Below are 18,756 nucleotides of genomic sequence, written 5' to 3' on the forward strand. Positions count from 1 at the left end.
AATAATCATTTTATTTAACCACTTCACTCATTTCTTATTAAATTACTGCATATTGGAATTTACTAACATATTTAGTAGATTGTAATGTATACCTAATTTAAAACTCATTGATTATTTGAATTTTCAATAAAAATATTAGTTTATATTGAATTTCTGTTATAATTGAATTTATATTTATATTTATATGTTTATTTTATTTATCGTTTCAGTACCACCAAACAAGATGGTTATTACAGACGATTTGGGTGACACAAAGCAGGCGATAGTGGGACCTTATATCGAAGGGGATTCTTTCACTCTGAAATGCGATGTCTCCGGAGGTAAATGGTTCAACTTTATCTTACACGATTGATGTTTAATTGAGAAAAAAATATTTTATTTTATCTAAGAAACAGTGTCCGATATAATTTAAATAACGTTGATAATTATCGATAAACATTGTCTGCTATTTATCGAATTTGCAAAATGATTAAAACATTAAAATAAAGCCCAAGTGTTATAACCTACTTATATTAAGCCTAATTACTAAATTACGTCAATGCTTGTATTTTATTAATTCCGAATCGGTGGCATTTTTCTAAAAATGACTATTCGTCAACAGTTTGAGTTTCATAAATTTATTAATTATTTTTGAAAGTTTACCAATATTTACGGCATTATTCCAGGCCGACCTCGACCATGGGTGAAATGGTACAGAGATGAAGTGGAAATGGATACACCGGTAACAGTTCTACCTGGCGGTGCAGTACGCGGCGTACTGCGCGTGGGACCTCTTACCCGCACGGACGTCCGCGCTACACTGACGTGTCGCGCGTCAAACCATGTGCGTGCGCATCCCATTGAAACTACCCTCACTTTGGATATGAATTGTAAGTATTTGTTGCGTTCGTAATATGGTATTATGGTATATCTATGGTGTTAATTCAATAAAGGTGGATTCGTTAAAAATGCGCAGTCGGAATTATTTCGTGATAAGGTAAATTACTGAAATTGTTGTATTTTACAGGTATTTTTAACTTGTTCAGTGACAGTTATCGAAACTGTAATTCGTAATGTAGTTTCATGTAAATTGTTATTTGAAAATAAATAAAATACTTATAATTAAATAACTTTCATAATATACGTAAGGGTTAACCTTTGCCCACAAATTATAAATTGTTTTATAAAACGAGCCTCTACGCAGCATTAAAATGATTTTTTATTGTGAATAAAGATTGCCGTATAACTTTATTTTATATGTAACTCATAAAATGCGTATAGCCATTGGTATATTTTATCGTCATAAAATAAGAGACACTTTAATGTCGTTTACCTATCAATGATTTTCAAATATTTCTTGCATGATTTTTTTACAACTTAAAGTTCGAAAATTTGGAAGGTGCAAGAAACAGCTTCAACTTTCATAAACAGTTTTTTCTTTGCTCGCTGACATATTGCACTGACCGAGACCAGTAGAAACTTTTCCCCGTCCTGACCTACGACCGCACGTTCCAGCCCGACGTTATATGTTAAGCGTACGTCAAAGAGATTCTTTGTCGGTGGGATTTCAAGCAACTCTCCAGTCTTAACTATGTGCCAGAAGCACTCGCAGAGTTCTTTAAAATCTTTCGACAATTTTGACCTAAATGCCGTGATGCTAAAATGTTTTCGCTTTGCTAACGTCTCGTCGTGGGAAGTTAAGGAATATAGCTTCTTATTTTCTGCATGCATGAATATTTTTCAAGATGTTTTTACGTTGATGCCTTCAGTTGCTCTCGTGTATATTATTATAAGTACGGTATGTGGTCTAGTAAAAAATAAAATTAGTTATGGTTCGTTATTGCTTTTGACTGATCAACATTAGAAATCAGGGTTGTCAATATACAAGATTTGTTCTATCTTATTCTTTGTATACTTCAAAGTATCTATTATTTGTTCATAATATGTGTATTTAAATAACAAATATTATTAACTGATTTGTCTTCGCGTAAACTGTCAGACATTCCTTTAATACTCGATAATTTACCTAAGATTATATTCCTTATTCCCTTATTCACAGTGCTAAGCCGTAGTATTTCCTAATTGCCTCTCTTTGAACAGTCAATAGCCTGCAAAAAAAAAAAATGAAAAGGTACAGCAAGAACTCCTATCCTCATTAAGTACACTATTCTCTTCTACAAAATGCACAATCGTCCCCAGTCCCCCCGCTCACGGTGCACATCCTCGGCTCGAACCAGCCGCTGTCCGCGCGGCGCCGCTACAACCTGCTCTGCCAGAGTGCCGGCTCGCGCCCACCCGCCTCCATCACGTGGTGGAAGAACGGACACCGGATCAACAACGCTAAGGAGACGGTGAGTTTGCGATTAAACCGTAATAATAGAGGTCTTCATTGGACTTCATTTTAATAATTTTTAGACTATGAATTTGTGTTATATATATTTAATTCAATTTATTGCACTGTATTATATGATAATGAATTATGCTGTGTATATAATTTAGTTGGCTTTTTATCTCAACATGTGTAATAATAATTTGGAAATAATTTATTAATTGTTAATTGTCGGCCGTTATAATGTGCACTTTTTTGAAGTAAATAAACATAAACTAAAAGAAATCATAAACAAACAAAAGGCTTACTAAAAACCATACAATGTATTAAAATTGACTTTAATGCAAAAAATTGTTAAAATTTAATTTATAATAATAAAAGGCTTAAGTAATCATTTGTGAATGAGTCGTTGTAAGTGCATATAAATACAAAGTAAATCGCCTTTACAATCCGTTAGAACGCGTTTAATTCTAAAAAATATACATTTTCACAAATAGATGTCATAACCAAAACTCTTGTTCTATACAGAAAAATAATAAAGTTTGTACATCGTATTAAAATTTAACTTACAAGTTTCGTTATTATTTTTGTCTCCGAGAAAACCAAAATACATCAAAAGATAAGATGCTTATAAACGAAACAATATATTATAAGCGAGCGGTATTTAATATAAGGCAAAAACAAAAGTAATAGAAAAATAATCTTCATTGCAATCTCCGATATTTTCCCCGTTTAGGCAAAACAAATTCAATTAATCATTGCGAAATACATGCTTTATCTTTGATTAAATTAATCAATCTTTAGTCCTGTCAACACCGACCCTGAAGATTATGGATAATGAGCTGTGAAATCAGGTTATGTTTCGGTTATGTAACTGATTTGAGATCACATCAAAAATATGTTAAATTCCTAATGTATCGGATATTCTTAATATGTTTTACAGCTCGCACAAATAACGTTTTCTCGACTTGAACAATGCTTTTGTTATCAACTCGTTTTTGAGATAACAGTGCTGTCACTATGAGAGCGGTCTATCACAATGTTGTATCACATGTTTTACTTGAGTCTCATTCAACCACCTAGTATTGTTTTCTGCTGTTACTTAATAATTTAATTATGTATAATGGACCTTGTGTATGGCTGCACTCGTTTTATACAAAAAAACCATTCTGAAATCACGTACGTACCCAAAGTTGTTTCCGAGATTAGCACGTTTAAATAAATAAACAAAGCCTTATATTACTAGCGTAGATTATTATTAATTACCACACTTATCCTCTTTAAAGATGAATTACATCAAATCCAAATAACTGCTCAATTGTATATGTATTTTCATGATATAATCGAACTAGATGAAATGTTTCTATGTATACTTTTACATGTTACTTTGTATAGTATGATATCCTTAAAAAACTATGAATTATGAATCAAGTACTTGTGATTCATAAAATGTATTGTATATACTGAGCACTATGTATCCCGGTGGTTCTTTCCCGCCGAACGCTTGTCCCTGAACTGGAAATTAAATTAATTCTGCACTTCCATTACCGGACATCCTGAGTACATAAACCGATCTTTACAAAGCTAATTTTCGTCCGCGAAATTTATGGGCCAGTAATCTTTATTACCATAAGGAACAACATCACTAAAATAGGGGCACGTAAAAGTAATAAATGTAGATTGAATGGGACATTTTGCGCCTGGGGCACGCTCAGATTGCTCGTAAGGGACCCTGGCAAGAGTCTGGCTTCTTTCAAGTTTTATCTGATGCTTGTGATAATGTAGGAATCGCGGGAATACTTCGTTGACATTCTTCTGTTCGATGGAATTTGCTTGGATCTAATAATGAGTGACTCTTTGAGTTTCTTAAATTGTATTTATGAAACAAGCGATACAGTAAGTATGTACATTACGTATATACGTGGAAAAGTTATTTTGTATAAATATAAATAAGATACGTGTTTTCAGTTACAATAAGAGCATGAAATGATCATAAGTTTTAATTGCATTATGCAATAGATTATAAAATATAAAAGATTAGACAGGTAGCATAGTTTTCTCACCACTCATAAAATTCTTCCATTATAAATACGTGGTTGTGGAGTATTGTATCCGGAGTATTTATAGGCATTCCTTTTTAAGATGAAATGAATCAACAAAAACATTCACTCGAAGGATCATATATAAGTAAACATTAACATTTATTATTCTGAAAATATACTACTGGCTGAGACAGTGGTTCTATTTCTAATAACACCAAATGTATAAGATATTGTTTCTTTCTCCAGCACGAATGGTTATGAACTACTAGCTGCGCCCCGCGGTTTCACCCGCGTAAGTCTGTATACCGTAGGAATATCGGGATAAAATGTCTTTGTATTATTCCAGTTGTCCAGCTATCTACGTACCAAATTTCATTGCAACCGGTTAAGTAGTTTTTGTGTGAAAGAGTAACAAACATCCATACTTTCCCGTTTATAATATTAGTAGGATCTCGTCAAACAAAATTCTTCTGTATCAGTATATACTATATGTATTCAACTTACATAAGATCGTTTAAATTGTTTGAAATAAATGAAAATTATTTGGCCCTAAGTTTGACTGTGTCTTAAGTTTTTATTTTATTTTTCTTAAAATAGCATCAAGCGAAAATAATATCTACTAACTTAATATTAGAAGACCAAAACACTGATTTCTAAGAACAATTAATATTAAAAATGGATATGAACGTTTGAGGTATTTTTTTTCAATCTGGCAACAACAAGAATAAGGTTCTTAAGAAAACCAATACTCTGTTGTTTTGAATATAATACATAATCAAATATAAAATATCAAAGGAATACTATATTATTATATTTATTGTTTGATAATTTCTTTGTACATAAATCTCGGTATTAAAACGTCACATAACAGGATTATTCTTGCTAATATGTATGTCACATCAATTAATACTCAGAGATTAGCTACGTCCCGCCAATCCCGTCCCAATTTCACCTGCCTAAACGATGCCTTTAAATTCCTATGGGAATATTACAAAAAATTACCTACGTTATTCCTTATTATAGCAGCTATCTACCAATGAAAGTCCCGTCGAAATTGATTCAGCCATTCCAGAGATTGCCCGGAACACACACAGATATTAGTAATAAAACAGACAGACAAAATTGAAAAAAATCTTGGCGTAATTAATATCCTACACATATTATATTCATATACATGTAGTTAAAACGGTTATTTCAATATTACAAACAGACATTCCGTATTTTATAGATGGATGTAATTAGATTTCATACTAAACTTTGATAGTTCAATTTATATATTTGTTTAATAGTTTATACGTTCCTAGTTCGTACCAAACAGTATTAAGGATTATAGGGCTTAAAACCACCTTCAATGGAATTCATTAAAATAAATAGGCAGAAGATTATCTTAAATCGATAAGGATTAGATCGAATTAATTAGTTTTTCAAGTAAACTCTCTTCAAATTTATTTTCAAGAAGATCGTATTTTCTAGTATCTATGTATTATTCCATCAATATCGTCGATAAATTATACGTTAATACATGAGGTATTAATTTTTTTTATTTTTTCGAAAAGAGACCATATTAAAAGTCTAATTAGCGAGGAAAATGTGAGTAATTTAAACCAGATAAGGCAAGGTTTTTTTTTTTAATAAAGTGACTGAAAACTGAAGTTTTATCAATCACTAAATATTCGGATAATAATAAAATAGGCTTTGTTGTTACGTGTCGTGTTCATGTAAAAAACTCAAATATATATATTTATACACAAATATATAAATTATATGTAAGTACTTTCGCAAGAGAATCTCATATATGCATAGTTTTAACACGATACTATTAGATTGGATTTTCTAACAAAGTTTTCTCACTGGTATAAATTAATTTTAATCTATACTAATAGGCAATATAAAGCTGAAGAGCATGTTTGTTGTGACATTTAGTTATCTGTTAGTTTTTTCATTTAGTACTTTAACGTGCGAAAGTGCAAACTCTGTCTGTCTGTCTCTTTTTCACGCATAAAAACTTAACCAATTCGGATTAAATGGGTTACCGGTTGACGTGATTCTTTTTACACGCTTTTTATTAGCTTCACCTGTATGTTTGTTTGTAACCGACTTCTTTGGGCGCGATTTTGACCCACTTTAAACGTCCAGATTTCGTTCAAACTTTGTAGATTTATTGAGGACCGATGACAATACACTAATTTGATAAAATTATTCCATTTTTCAATTTGCAAAATATGATTTTTGTTAAAGCGTGTTTTTTAGTTTTTTTTAACTATTATTATTGTTTTCATTCTTTGGATTTTGGTTGTGATTGAATTCCAGATTTAGCGTGGAAGACAAATAACACTTCCTTTTGAAGTATAACTAATATTTTAGATATAAACATTTGTTAATAAAAACGTATAGGGCATAAAGATTTTGTTAAATATAAAGCGATTAACATATCGCCGTGAAATATTTTCATCACCAAGACTACGTTGATCATTTCGTGTAATATTTGATTACATATTATTATTATATTGTCTAATTATTAGTAAAACATGTAACACGTGTAAGACAATATTGGACATAATGAAATTCTCAAAGCGATTAATTTAAACGAAGCTGTTCGGTAGATGCCTGTTATTAATATTAATTATAATTAAATACAAATTTATATCTTTTGATCATGTTCATGTCTGGTTGTATTCACATGGAATTTGTACTATATAACGCGTCAATAATAAAAGAAGGGGTTCTCTTTTTGACTATGTTACTTTTAATATTTAATCACGATTATGAATTGTAATATTGCGTATGATTAAAATATTAAAACGATTATTATAGCATAAAACTACCTTCATTCCCTATTAATATAATAAATGCGAAAGTAAATCTCTCTGTTTGTCGCAAATAGAAGCTATGAGTTATTGGACCAGTCGACCAGAGGTTTAGGTGTGAAGAGGAGGCAGACAAATATTCAGGGTTTATTTTCGCAGTTCTAATCGCGATGATTAGGTTGTGAACATTGTTAATTAACGTTGCAAGTATCATTAGAATTATTGACATATCCAACATAGATATATTTAAAAAATTTCTGAAAATAATATTAAATACGAATGGTTTCATTAATATACAGACTTATTTTAATGATTATGAAACTTATTACTATTACCATTAGAAAATAGACTAAATAGAATAAATGAATGCTACTTAGCAATGTTTGTCTACGCAGTTATCAACAGACGGTAACACGACCACGTCAACGGTCTCGCTGCAGCTGACCAAAGCGGACGCGGGCGCCAAGCTGGCGTGCCGCGCGTCCAACCCGCAGATGCCGTCCACACCACCACTGGAGGATGACTGGATTTTGGATATACAGTGTATGAGGAACATGTGATTATGCGATAGATGACGTTTATAAATGAATAGTGAATAGCTCATGAATATGTTAAAGTTTTCTATTTCTTCGCACTTAGATTCGCATTCTATTTATTTCTTTACATGCTCTTAGATTCACTTTCCTTAGAACTACACACAATATCGAAAGTTTAAATTCCATGTAGTCGAGTAAATTGACTTAAAAAATATCTTCCACAGACGTTCCAGAAACAGTGGTCCGATTAGGAACCAATCTAGATCCTAAGAACATTCGAGAAGGAACGGATGTATACTTCGATTGTATAATTAAGGCACATCCCTACGTCTACAAAGTCGAGTGGCGGCATAACGTAAGTTGGAACTGAACCTTATATTTCCCGCTATTCCCAGTGTTTAATCCCATCTAGGTCACATCCCGTTTCATATTTATAACACCAAGATAAAATTCCATTTATAAAACATAAAACGATAAAATTCCTAAACAAAAAAGCGAGTGCAAACAAACGCCAAATTCGATATCCGTATTAATAAAACATTGTCAAATTAATTCCACGCTTTGATAATACTCGAGTTCTCATAAATATTTGATTTTGCAAATAAATTGGCTATTTAAATGGTTCTTATTATGTAAATATTTGGCCCTACCGTCATCATATTCAGATTCTAATGTAAATTATTGCTGATAATTAAATGCTGTATAAATGCTTTTGATTTTTGATGGATAAACAAACGCATGGCAATTCGCATAATATTACTTTTGAATTGTTGAAACGGTCGACATTTTCTTTATTTAAACCTAATGTTTTCATGTAATGGCAGTTGAAATGGTTAAATTGTACAATATTGCTGTTTTGGTATTTTAATTAACTAATAGGAGATGCGTCACAATTAATAATAAATGGGTTTAAATAGCATCATAAAAACTAACGTAAAATTAATATTATTATAAAAGTATGGATAAAGTATGTAGATTTTGTTAAAGCTTATTAGAAGAATCCTCCTATTTCACATTTTGTAAGACTCTCACAAAAATGTTTTTTTTATAACATACGTTATATAACAAAGACCCACGTTTTATTTATGCAAAATCAAAATGGTCTACTTAAGTTATGAGGAAATCGAACATCTTCAACAGAAATCTTTGGTTCTAAATGTAAAAAAAAATTAGCAGCTATAACAAAATAGATACAATTACATGTTTTGAGAATAAGATTCCATAACACATATAGCATTTATTTTTAAAAGACATAAATGTTTGATTTACTTATAAAATAGCATGGAATAGTTTAAAGCTCATACAAAATATCATGTGTCGCGACACAAAGCATACGGACGCAGGTGTCATGTCTCGACACTTCGTATGACACTTTTCGAAGTTTTCGCATCGTCTCAGACTCAGATATACTCTGTGTAGTTTTACATTGTAGATTATATACCATGTTGTAGTACCGTAGAATTTATTAAATGTACTTACTACCTAAACTTTCTTCATTTAAATATTCATAAAAAATTGCTAGCAAAACTTTAGAACTGTATATCAATGCACAGTGCATTGATAACGTAGAGGTAACTTCAAAGTATTATTAATATGTAGAATGATTGATTTAATGCCATCTGAGTGACCAGGAAAAGTATACCCTATATTTCCTGAATAGTAGTAATAGTAGTTTAGTAGCTTTTGAGTCTATTAATTATAAATGTATATCACTCAAATGTATCCCCTTCATGATATCATTTTTTAAATTTTTTGTTATGTGACTTTAGGCGAAAATGCTAAGTCACAACGTCGGTCAAGGCATCATCATCAGCAACCAGTCGCTGGTGCTGCAGGGCGTCGGGCGCAGCACCGCCGGCAACTACACCTGCGTGGGGTTCAACGCGGAGGGCGACGGCGAGAGCCGGCCCTTTATGCTCGATGTGCTTTGTAAGTTTACCGTCATCACAATTAAAATTAACATAAACTTCTTCAACATCACCTATATTATCAAAATTATAAATATTAACTTCACACCCATCACCAACATCATCTTCACCATTGTCTTCATTACCATTGGTATAGGCATCGTCACCACCACCATCGTTGTTAGGCGCAACACCGCTGATTATTCCGAGTAATGTAAGCAATTAATTGTCTTACAAACTCGACGTCATTTAGGAAATAACATTCATTGAGGAAATAACACATAATCATCGCTATAAATTATAATCATCATTGTTAACATTCGAATTGTCCATTTTCCTTTTAATATTCAATCACTTCAACCGATATACATCTATGATCTAAGTGTGATTGGAAAATGTAACAAATGAAATCATTGTCATTTCATTATTTCGTTTATAATATTCCTATCATGCTATGAATGATAAATATGTATACATGTATACATTATTATTATGGTTTTCTCAAGATAATAAAGTAAATTCACGCACTATTTGACAAGTCGCAGATCAAGTCAACCATAATACCTCTTATCTTGACTTTTAATTTCATGCATTTACCATTAAGCATAACAAATCGCATATAGAAATTAGCTAAACACACAATAACCAACCGTATCTCGATACAAATAAGAGCGAATGTTGCAGACGCGCCGACGTGCCGCAGCGCGCAGCAGCGCGTGCACGGCGTCGCCAAGCAGGAGCGCGCCCATATCACTTGCCACGTGGACGCTAACCCGCCACTCGTTACTGTGAGTTACTTATTACTGTAAATCCCTCTTAATATTATAAATAAATTTATCTGTCCGTCTGTTTGTCAATAAGACTTTTCTTCACGCTTATCACTGAACCAATTTGGATGATATATATAATAACCAAAGAAAGTAAAAAGAACAATTCTTATCTAATAAGATAGATTTCCTACAAAAATATCAATACAGTCAAAGGATTTAGGATAAGAAGGAAAAAGATTAAAATGATGACTGTTAATATTATATTCCGTAGACCGTTTATAGTTTTATTAGATATTTGAGTGAGTTTCATGTTTTATTTTAGTTTTCCAATATTTTGAAATAGAAGACTCACTATCCTTGTTAATAATAATTCCTCGACCGCAGCTATTAGAATCGTATACATGTTCTGCTACGGTTGCTACGAAGCGCTACGAAAGGCTTCTTATTAACGCTAACTAGTATACCGATGTATATACAATGTATTTTTCACATTTCTGCTGAAACCTACTATCGCATTTTTTTTAATCAAGCAAATTTTAATACCTTCCTTCGAGTACTTAATACTGACTTCTTGAACAAATACTATAAAAAGGTTTCATTACTAAGAAAGCGTTCATTAGTTTGTTAATGCATAAATAACCATCAAACAAAATTAATTCATACGCCCTATACTATATGTACTTAATAACACACGTAGCTAATAATTACAATCTTTAAAAAAATAGAAAACATAAATAAAAACAAACAAATGTACAGCTTTATTAAAATGCATTACTAACATTGAAACTCATATGTTTCCCACATTATAACTCTAGAATAGAAGCAATGTAGAATGTTACAACTTTAAATAACCGTTCAAGAAGCAGAAAAAACTAATTTCGACAATAGGTGAATCGATATAGTACAGATAGGTGATATCGACAATTGTTCAATGGCTTAAAAATGCATCCTTCACATTGAATTATATCAATTAGCACGCTCCATAACTCCAGAACATTAGAAGCAATGTAACATGTTGCAAATTCGAATTATCGTTAATTAGCAGAGTAGCGTACGTGCCACGTACAATTCGACTCGTGTGCAAACACACTAAGCCAAGTTGCGAGTTGGAAAGTAATTAATGAGTTGGTAAAGAACTGCTTAGTGTTGTGGACAACATTCGTTGATACGATTACGGGAAGTTTTGCTACTTTCGTCTGTTTCACGTCAATATATCTAGAGTCGTGTGTTTTATTGATAGTGTTGCTTTGAGTGTGATTCTGTTAATTGTTTGCGAAAATAAGAAATAAGATTTCTGATTTCTGTATTTCTTATAATATTCCAAATACGCAGTCTCTAATTTAAAAACGCTGCATAATGTCACTAATTAAAACGGATAAGTATAGATGAGTACTTTGTACTTTTAATTTGAACTCTGGGTCGCTTTTCTTGCATCAAACTTTAATGAATTACGAGTTGTCAATAGATAAGATAGTTTAAAACAAAATAAATCAGTATTCGTTTTCCTACGGCGTTGTTTTCTGCATTAAATTTCAATCAAAATTGATTTAATAAAAATCTTGATCCAATTGCTTTTTCTTATAGTTGTACAAACGATTGCTTTTTTATAATTCTAATCTGTTTAAGAAAACATAGGGAATACTTAAACTTCTTAAGTTATTTTATATTTGTGTGAGTCTTTATGGGTAGCGATCACACTTGCTTTAGATTAGACCCAACACATAACAACTCAATAAAGTTTAGTCAAATTATTGTTTCTTTTGGAGTGTAGTTTATCTTATCTATATTCACTACATACGCATTATGCACTTATATAGTCCTATATGAGCTTATTTAACTATCAATGAGCGATCTTATTTTTCATGCCTCGAAAACAAAATGTCCACCACCAACAAATCCAGTGTTCCACACACAATTAACTAGAACTATCTCCAACAGTTCCGTTGGACGTTCAACAACACGGCGAACAGCAACGAAGTGAGCGACACGTACATATCGCGGTCGGGCACGAGCTCCACGGTCACGTACACGCCGCACACCGAGATGGACTACGGCACGCTGCTGTGCTTCGCGCGCAACCGCATCGGCGACCAGCGCGTGCCCTGCGTCTACCACATTATAGCTGCTGGTGAGTTGGGTGATGGGCTGCTGAGTTTGCTCAGTTGAGTAACTTTAGACTAGGTTGATTGGGTGGCTAGCTTCAGAGGGTTTGTTGGTAGCTTCATTGGGTGGCTAACTACATAATGTATGTTGATAGATTACTGCATTGAGTTGCTAACTTCAGAGTGTATGTTGATAGCTCACTTTACATCACTGGTAGTGTGTAACTTACCTCACTACTGGTGTATCTGTAACTTACCTCATTGTACAGCATGAAGTGGCTACTGCCAATGTACTACATAGCTCTGTAGCACACTTCATTGCTAAGTTGTATTACTAACTTTACCTACGAAACCGTACTATTGAATTTTATATGCCGTTGATATCAATGTAGTACGTATAAAGAATTAATAATATATCACTCCATTTTTTAAAAACGTAAATAAATACCAAATGCTTACGCAAGAATACATATCAGAAAGTTGTTTTTAAATCACGTCTACAGAATGGGATTTGAAATTTGACACATGGAACGTTTCCTGGTTTCCTTATATCCTGTTACTTTTTATCCCGAATCCTTATAATTTTCCCCTGGGATCGAATAAAATTCCTTCTAAAACATGGTAAAACTTATACTTATATGCGTGATATTTATTTAGACTATGAATTCGCTTCTTTCGATGATCCATTTTCCTCTCGTGGTTTATTACGCGTTAATTTTTATCAAATCAATTTATGTTATTGCAACTCAAACATTTTCATACTTAATCGCAATTCTGTCGCAAGGTAATTTGATAAGTTAGAAAGAAGATTAACGAACAAAAAATGATATAAAAAATGGTATTATTTTACCATAGCAAACTAGATAGAGAATAGAACCCATAAGTTCAGTGGAAGTATGAATTAGTATTTAGATTTTTTTTTTGGATTCAGGTCGCCCTGACCAGGTCCACAACTGCACGGTGGTGAACGCTTCGCTAACATCGTTCGGAGTTCGATGCTCGGAAGGGTTCAACGGAGGCATGCCGCAGTCTTTTCTTCTGGAAGTTCGAGAAATTGTAACACAAGTAATCAATGCTAACTTTTAATATTATTAATTTACGTGACATTAGTGAATTTGTATTCGATTGAAAATTAATCTGTTTTTACGTGAGATTTTTTGATATACTTATATTCTAGATTTACGATATTGGTATCAATATAATATACTACAAATATATTTAAACTCCAGGCAACAAAACCATCCCAAACTTTCACGACTCTCATTCTACCCAGGATAATACTTCGTTATAGCTGATAGAAAAGTTAGTGCGCTTCCCGGTGGCCGGGCTGGGAACTTGCACAGATGCATAAATATACCTACAATACAAAAGACAACCTCCTACCACGGTCCGACACTATTCCTACTTTGTACACAGAAATTAGTTATTAATGAACAACCAGGATGCATCACACACTCTAATAGCACATGACACCGGCGGGCGTTAGTCGCGAACTTGTCGAGCGCAGTGCCGCAGTTCACAGTAACGGGGCTGAAATCTGACACAAATACATAAATGCAATTAGTAAAGACAACAACAACTAGGTTCACACACACTTACATCGCGTGAACTCGCAGAGGGCTCTGAGATCTTACATAAATACAATTAATGACACCAACAACTAGGTTCACACACACTAACAGCGCGCACCGCAGGAGCTGGTGGCGAACGTGTCGAGCGCGGTGCCGCGGTTCACAGTAACAGGACTGAGATCTTGCACACATACATAAATACATTTAAACACACCAACAACTAGGTTCACACACACTAACGGGGCTTAGTTAGTAAAGACAACTAGGTTCACACACACTAACAGCGCGCACCGCAGGAGCTGGTGGCGAACGTGTCGAGCGCGGTGCCGCGGTTCACGGCGGCGGGGCTGGCGGCGGGGCGCACGTACGCGGCGGCCGTGCTCGCCTTCAACGCGAAGGGGCGCGCCGAGCCCGTGCCGCTGCGCGCCGCCACGCTGCGCCCGCCCGAGAAGCACCACGTGCACGACAAGAGCTTGGGTACGACACACTGACCTTATTACTAGCGGTCCAGCTGGTACTTACATAGCTTATGTCGCTTAGTGAAAATGCAACTTATTAATGGTGAACTTTTCACAGCTTTTGCGTAAAAATCTTTCAAATACAGGTAGGTACAGATGCAAAAATAATTCCTCTTTATATATTTTTTTTCTACCGGTTGTATAACACACAAGCTATTAAAAACTTGGGGAAGAAATACTAATAACTAAATCTATATTTAATCCCATATAACAATACTTGCAATATAACCAAGTCTCGCAACGCAGTTCTTCGGTAGAAGTATGGTATTTACGGTAATAAAATGGTGTAAGATTCGTATGAGACGAAGTTATTTATTTATTTATTTCCTGCTATGGGACTTTTCTTAATCTATATCACTATAGGAAGTGGTAAGCTAAATAGATGACAACTTAATGATTAGCTAATAAAAATTTATAGTTTATAGATTTATGTATTGTTTACTATTTCATTATTGGTTATTATGATTGTTTATTATTTAGATAGTTTATAGATTTATAAATTGTTAGGTTACCTTTTACGTTTTGAATAAATGAATCAAATCAGCCTTCATATGATGTAAATACAACGCAATGTAAATACAAATAATACATATATATTATAATAAATTAGAATAGTATGGTATTGCCGTGCCGCTGTTTTATTTGCTCGACTTGGCAGAGGGAACTGCCGTGCCCCCATATAAGCGGTTTATGTGACCACATACATTAAAAAAAAATATTCATAGCATACTACAGACTAGTACTAGTCTACTGGAATGTGTTTGACACAACTTGCCTAACGAGAGCTTAAGTAAAGTACTCAACGTAACCTGATATTGCACACAACAAATAATTTTGTTATAATGTTGGACACAAAGTAATAAGATACATTGTACGTGCATGACAAGAGCTTGGGTATGAAAGTGATTTATTGTTGTGGACTCCCGATGTGTCTTGCGGAAATATTTGTATAAACACCAGCGTATTTTAATATTTTATTATATTCCAGGGGCATCAACGATAAAAGCTTAGATTTTGGAATTATTTATTACTTATTAAATATAAGACTCATAACTGGGGAACTTAATTAAAAATAATTCATTCATTTTCCATTTATATTTAATTATTTTCTAGTTAATGCAAATATAAACAATGTTTCCAACATTAGAACAAAACTATCTCGCTCTTAAGTTATTATTCGAGCTACCACAATACTACGCAAAATATTTCGCTTCTAAAATGTTGACTGAATTCCTATGACTGTTGCCAAGAGTTTCGTTTTTACGATGTAATATCAAACTTGGCGAAATATATTATTTTGCACAATGACATCGAAATTTATGCAGTGTTGAGTAATTTTAGCATCAGAATAAGTGTACAAAGTCCACGACGACAATTGAAACTATAAAGATGATGCATAAAGTTAAATAAAAAAAAATTAAATTCATTTCTAAGCAAATAACACTGTTCGTATGGATTTCTCATAACGTTACTTTTATATATATGGGAGTACAACGTAAATGCACTCAAAATCATTTATACTGCTGCTGTGCTAGCGCACCACGTTGCAAACGTCCTGCGCAATGTGAGCAGTAGTAAGATGTTGGACACTAGAGGTTAGATGATGATAACCTCTGCAGATAAGAATTATTTAGCACGAAATTAGAAACATTAAAAAATTAAACAAAGTATGTTCGTAAACAATTTGTTATTCTTCAATCGTGTCATTCGTATGTTCGCGCAGACCTGCCGCGCACCGCGTTCCAGCTGTCGGGCGCGATGTCGGCCGCGGTGGGCGGCGGCGGCGCGCTGGTGGTGCTGCTGGTGGCGCTGGCGGTGGGCACGCGGCTCCGCTGCGGCCAGCGCAAGCCGCGCGCGCCCGCGCCGCTCGCGCCCGCCTCGCCCGACAAGCTGCGCGACAAGGACGACAGCGAGACGGACGACCGCAACCCTGACATCATACCCGCGGATACGGACCACTTGCAGGTGGGTGTGGTAACAGCTGCTTGGGCTGTGCACCAGGTGGACACCTGGAGCGGTTGTACGTGGGTGTTGTACCGGGTGATAGGGAGCGCTTGTAGAAGAATATGTGTTGTGCAAGATGGAAGAGAAGACCATGAAAGACCAGGTGTTGCTCTGATGTGAAACGTACATTGGCTAGTTTGATTTCAAACCCACTGACGTCAACAATATCTAGATGTTTGTTTTGTCAATAAATTGTTGTTGTGTGATATGAAATATTTTGAAGTGGGTGTTGGGTGACTCGACCTACCCGTACCGGTGTCTACCCGTTGATATCACTGTAATAAAAGTTGTTCGTTGTCGTAATAACTGATTCTACGCTAGTGACTGAACCTGATACAGATAAAAACATGTTGTAGACCAGTACTCATTGATACTGAACATCTGTTTTTGAGCTTGGTTCGTATGGTCCTAAGTTAGGGTGTTAGGTTTTGAAATTTATGTGTCTCATTTAAAAAGTGGTTCCCGCTGAAACTTTTAATATGGAATATTGTAGCCAAGCTTAATTGCTATGATTTCAATCGTACCTACTGTAATTACGCTTTTAGGTGAGCTCATTTCCTCCTGATTCTTGTACAGCCAGAATGAATTTATACAAAACTAGCTTGGCTACAAATCCGCAGATGTAAGTGACAAATTATATATCAGGAACAATTATATTGTAGTTAGTATTCATTGAAGTGAATGAATAATCGAATCTATTCCTAGGATGTCACTAGTTCATTACTTTACACAAGATGAGGTTAATACAGCACCGCTGTTTCTTAGATATAACTATTAAATCCTCTTCCCAGAACAATAGAATTTAGAACTATTCAAGGTTTGAGTAAATTATCTGTACTACCTCTATTGCTTAGATGTAACTAGTTAATCCTTCGAAAATCTAGAACAATACAAGTTAGAATTTCATAGGTCCGAGTGAATATTATGCTCTCTTAGTACTTGGATAGGCATAATTGCTGACATGTATTGTGCATATGTAGTATTCTCAAGATTGCATATATATGTAATTTCTTCAATTCGAACTCAATATGCATCTATTGCAGTCTTTATATGTTTATTATGCATTCCCTTTCGATTTTCATCCGACATATTATTTATTCCTCATGGGGTATACCTAGTTAATAGTGTGCCGTTCCCAGAAGTGCGGGACTTAGACTAGACTTATCTATTCAATGCTAGGATATGTAAGCTCTATCTAGTCTAGAACGTTCCAACCCTGTTTACTACAAGATCGGATCAGGGCTTAATGTCTGTGAATTGAACAGTTACAAATATATTATGCTATCCAAATTAGAATACTAATGAGCTGTTTTGTATGTGTCTTCGAAGCGATCTCAGTGCAGGTTATTAATATATAATATTTACTCATATGAGCATTCCATAAAATCTACGTGATAATATCCTGCGCCAAAGTTACCCGCATTACTTTTTCTGTTTATATACAGATGAGCTTTCTAGCTTTTAAGCACCAGGTGTAAGGTCGCGTTTTGTATTCTATTATAAATAATTTCTTTCGATTTAATACCATTTTTGGTAAATGGTGCGGAACAATCAACATGGACCAGTTCGCACACTAATTATAATTACAAAAGTTTGCCAAAAATGCTGGTTTTTAGAACTTATAGTGAGTTACGGAATATAAACTTAGATTTAAAAGTACAAGATTTATTACTCTTGTACGCGGGTGAATAAATAAATAAACATAAAGTGAATGCCATGTCGCGCCACCAGCTGGAGTACTACCGGCAGCAGCAGGTGTCGACGATCTCGCCGCCGCCGGGCGCGCGCGCATCGCGCGGCAGCGTGGCCGGTGTGCGCGCGCTGCCCGCCTACTGCGCGCTGCGCACCGCGCCCGCGCACGCGCCCGCGCCCGCGCCGCCGCCCGCCTCCGCGCACGCCGTCGATGCCTCGGTGAGATAACATGTATTTTGGGACAGTGACAAATAATGTTGTATGATTTCTTTAATTTAAATGTGTACATAAATCAGTTCTTATGATATTAATTAAATACACAAATTGACTAAATGTTCATATTTTTAGCTTCTTATAGTAAGTTTAAGTAAGATGATATTTTAACTGTCTATTTTTTAAATATTATGGATTTAAATATCACATCCTAATAAATATATGGATAGTATGAGACAGCGTCTTTTACCATCTCTTCAACTTCTCATCCCCAGTCGCAACAAGG

General features: G+C 34.4%; 1 protein-coding gene across 1 annotated transcript in view; it reads left to right on the forward strand.

Moving 5' to 3' along the window:
- Nucleotides 1–18,428, forward strand: part of LOC119828690 (protein turtle-like) — a gene marked incomplete at its 3' end in the record, with an annotated part of 230,084 nt that extends 211,656 nt beyond the window's left edge. The window contains exons 7-18 of the mRNA XM_038350930.1: nt 210–320; nt 666–869; nt 2,179–2,330; nt 7,553–7,700; nt 7,918–8,048; nt 9,463–9,622; nt 10,285–10,388; nt 12,309–12,498; nt 13,404–13,537; nt 14,340–14,520; nt 16,285–16,526; nt 18,297–18,428. Of these exons, the coding sequence (XP_038206858.1) occupies nt 210–320; nt 666–869; nt 2,179–2,330; nt 7,553–7,700; nt 7,918–8,048; nt 9,463–9,622; nt 10,285–10,388; nt 12,309–12,498; nt 13,404–13,537; nt 14,340–14,520; nt 16,285–16,526; nt 18,297–18,428 (1,889 nt within the window). The remainder of the gene's footprint in view (nt 1–209; nt 321–665; nt 870–2,178; nt 2,331–7,552; nt 7,701–7,917; nt 8,049–9,462; nt 9,623–10,284; nt 10,389–12,308; nt 12,499–13,403; nt 13,538–14,339; nt 14,521–16,284; nt 16,527–18,296) is intronic.
- Between the last annotated feature and the right edge of the window lie 328 nt (nt 18,429–18,756).

This window comes from Zerene cesonia, chromosome 8 (genome assembly GCF_012273895.1).
Source record: "Zerene cesonia ecotype Mississippi chromosome 8, Zerene_cesonia_1.1, whole genome shotgun sequence".
Lineage (NCBI taxonomy): Eukaryota > Metazoa > Arthropoda > Insecta > Lepidoptera > Pieridae > Zerene > Zerene cesonia.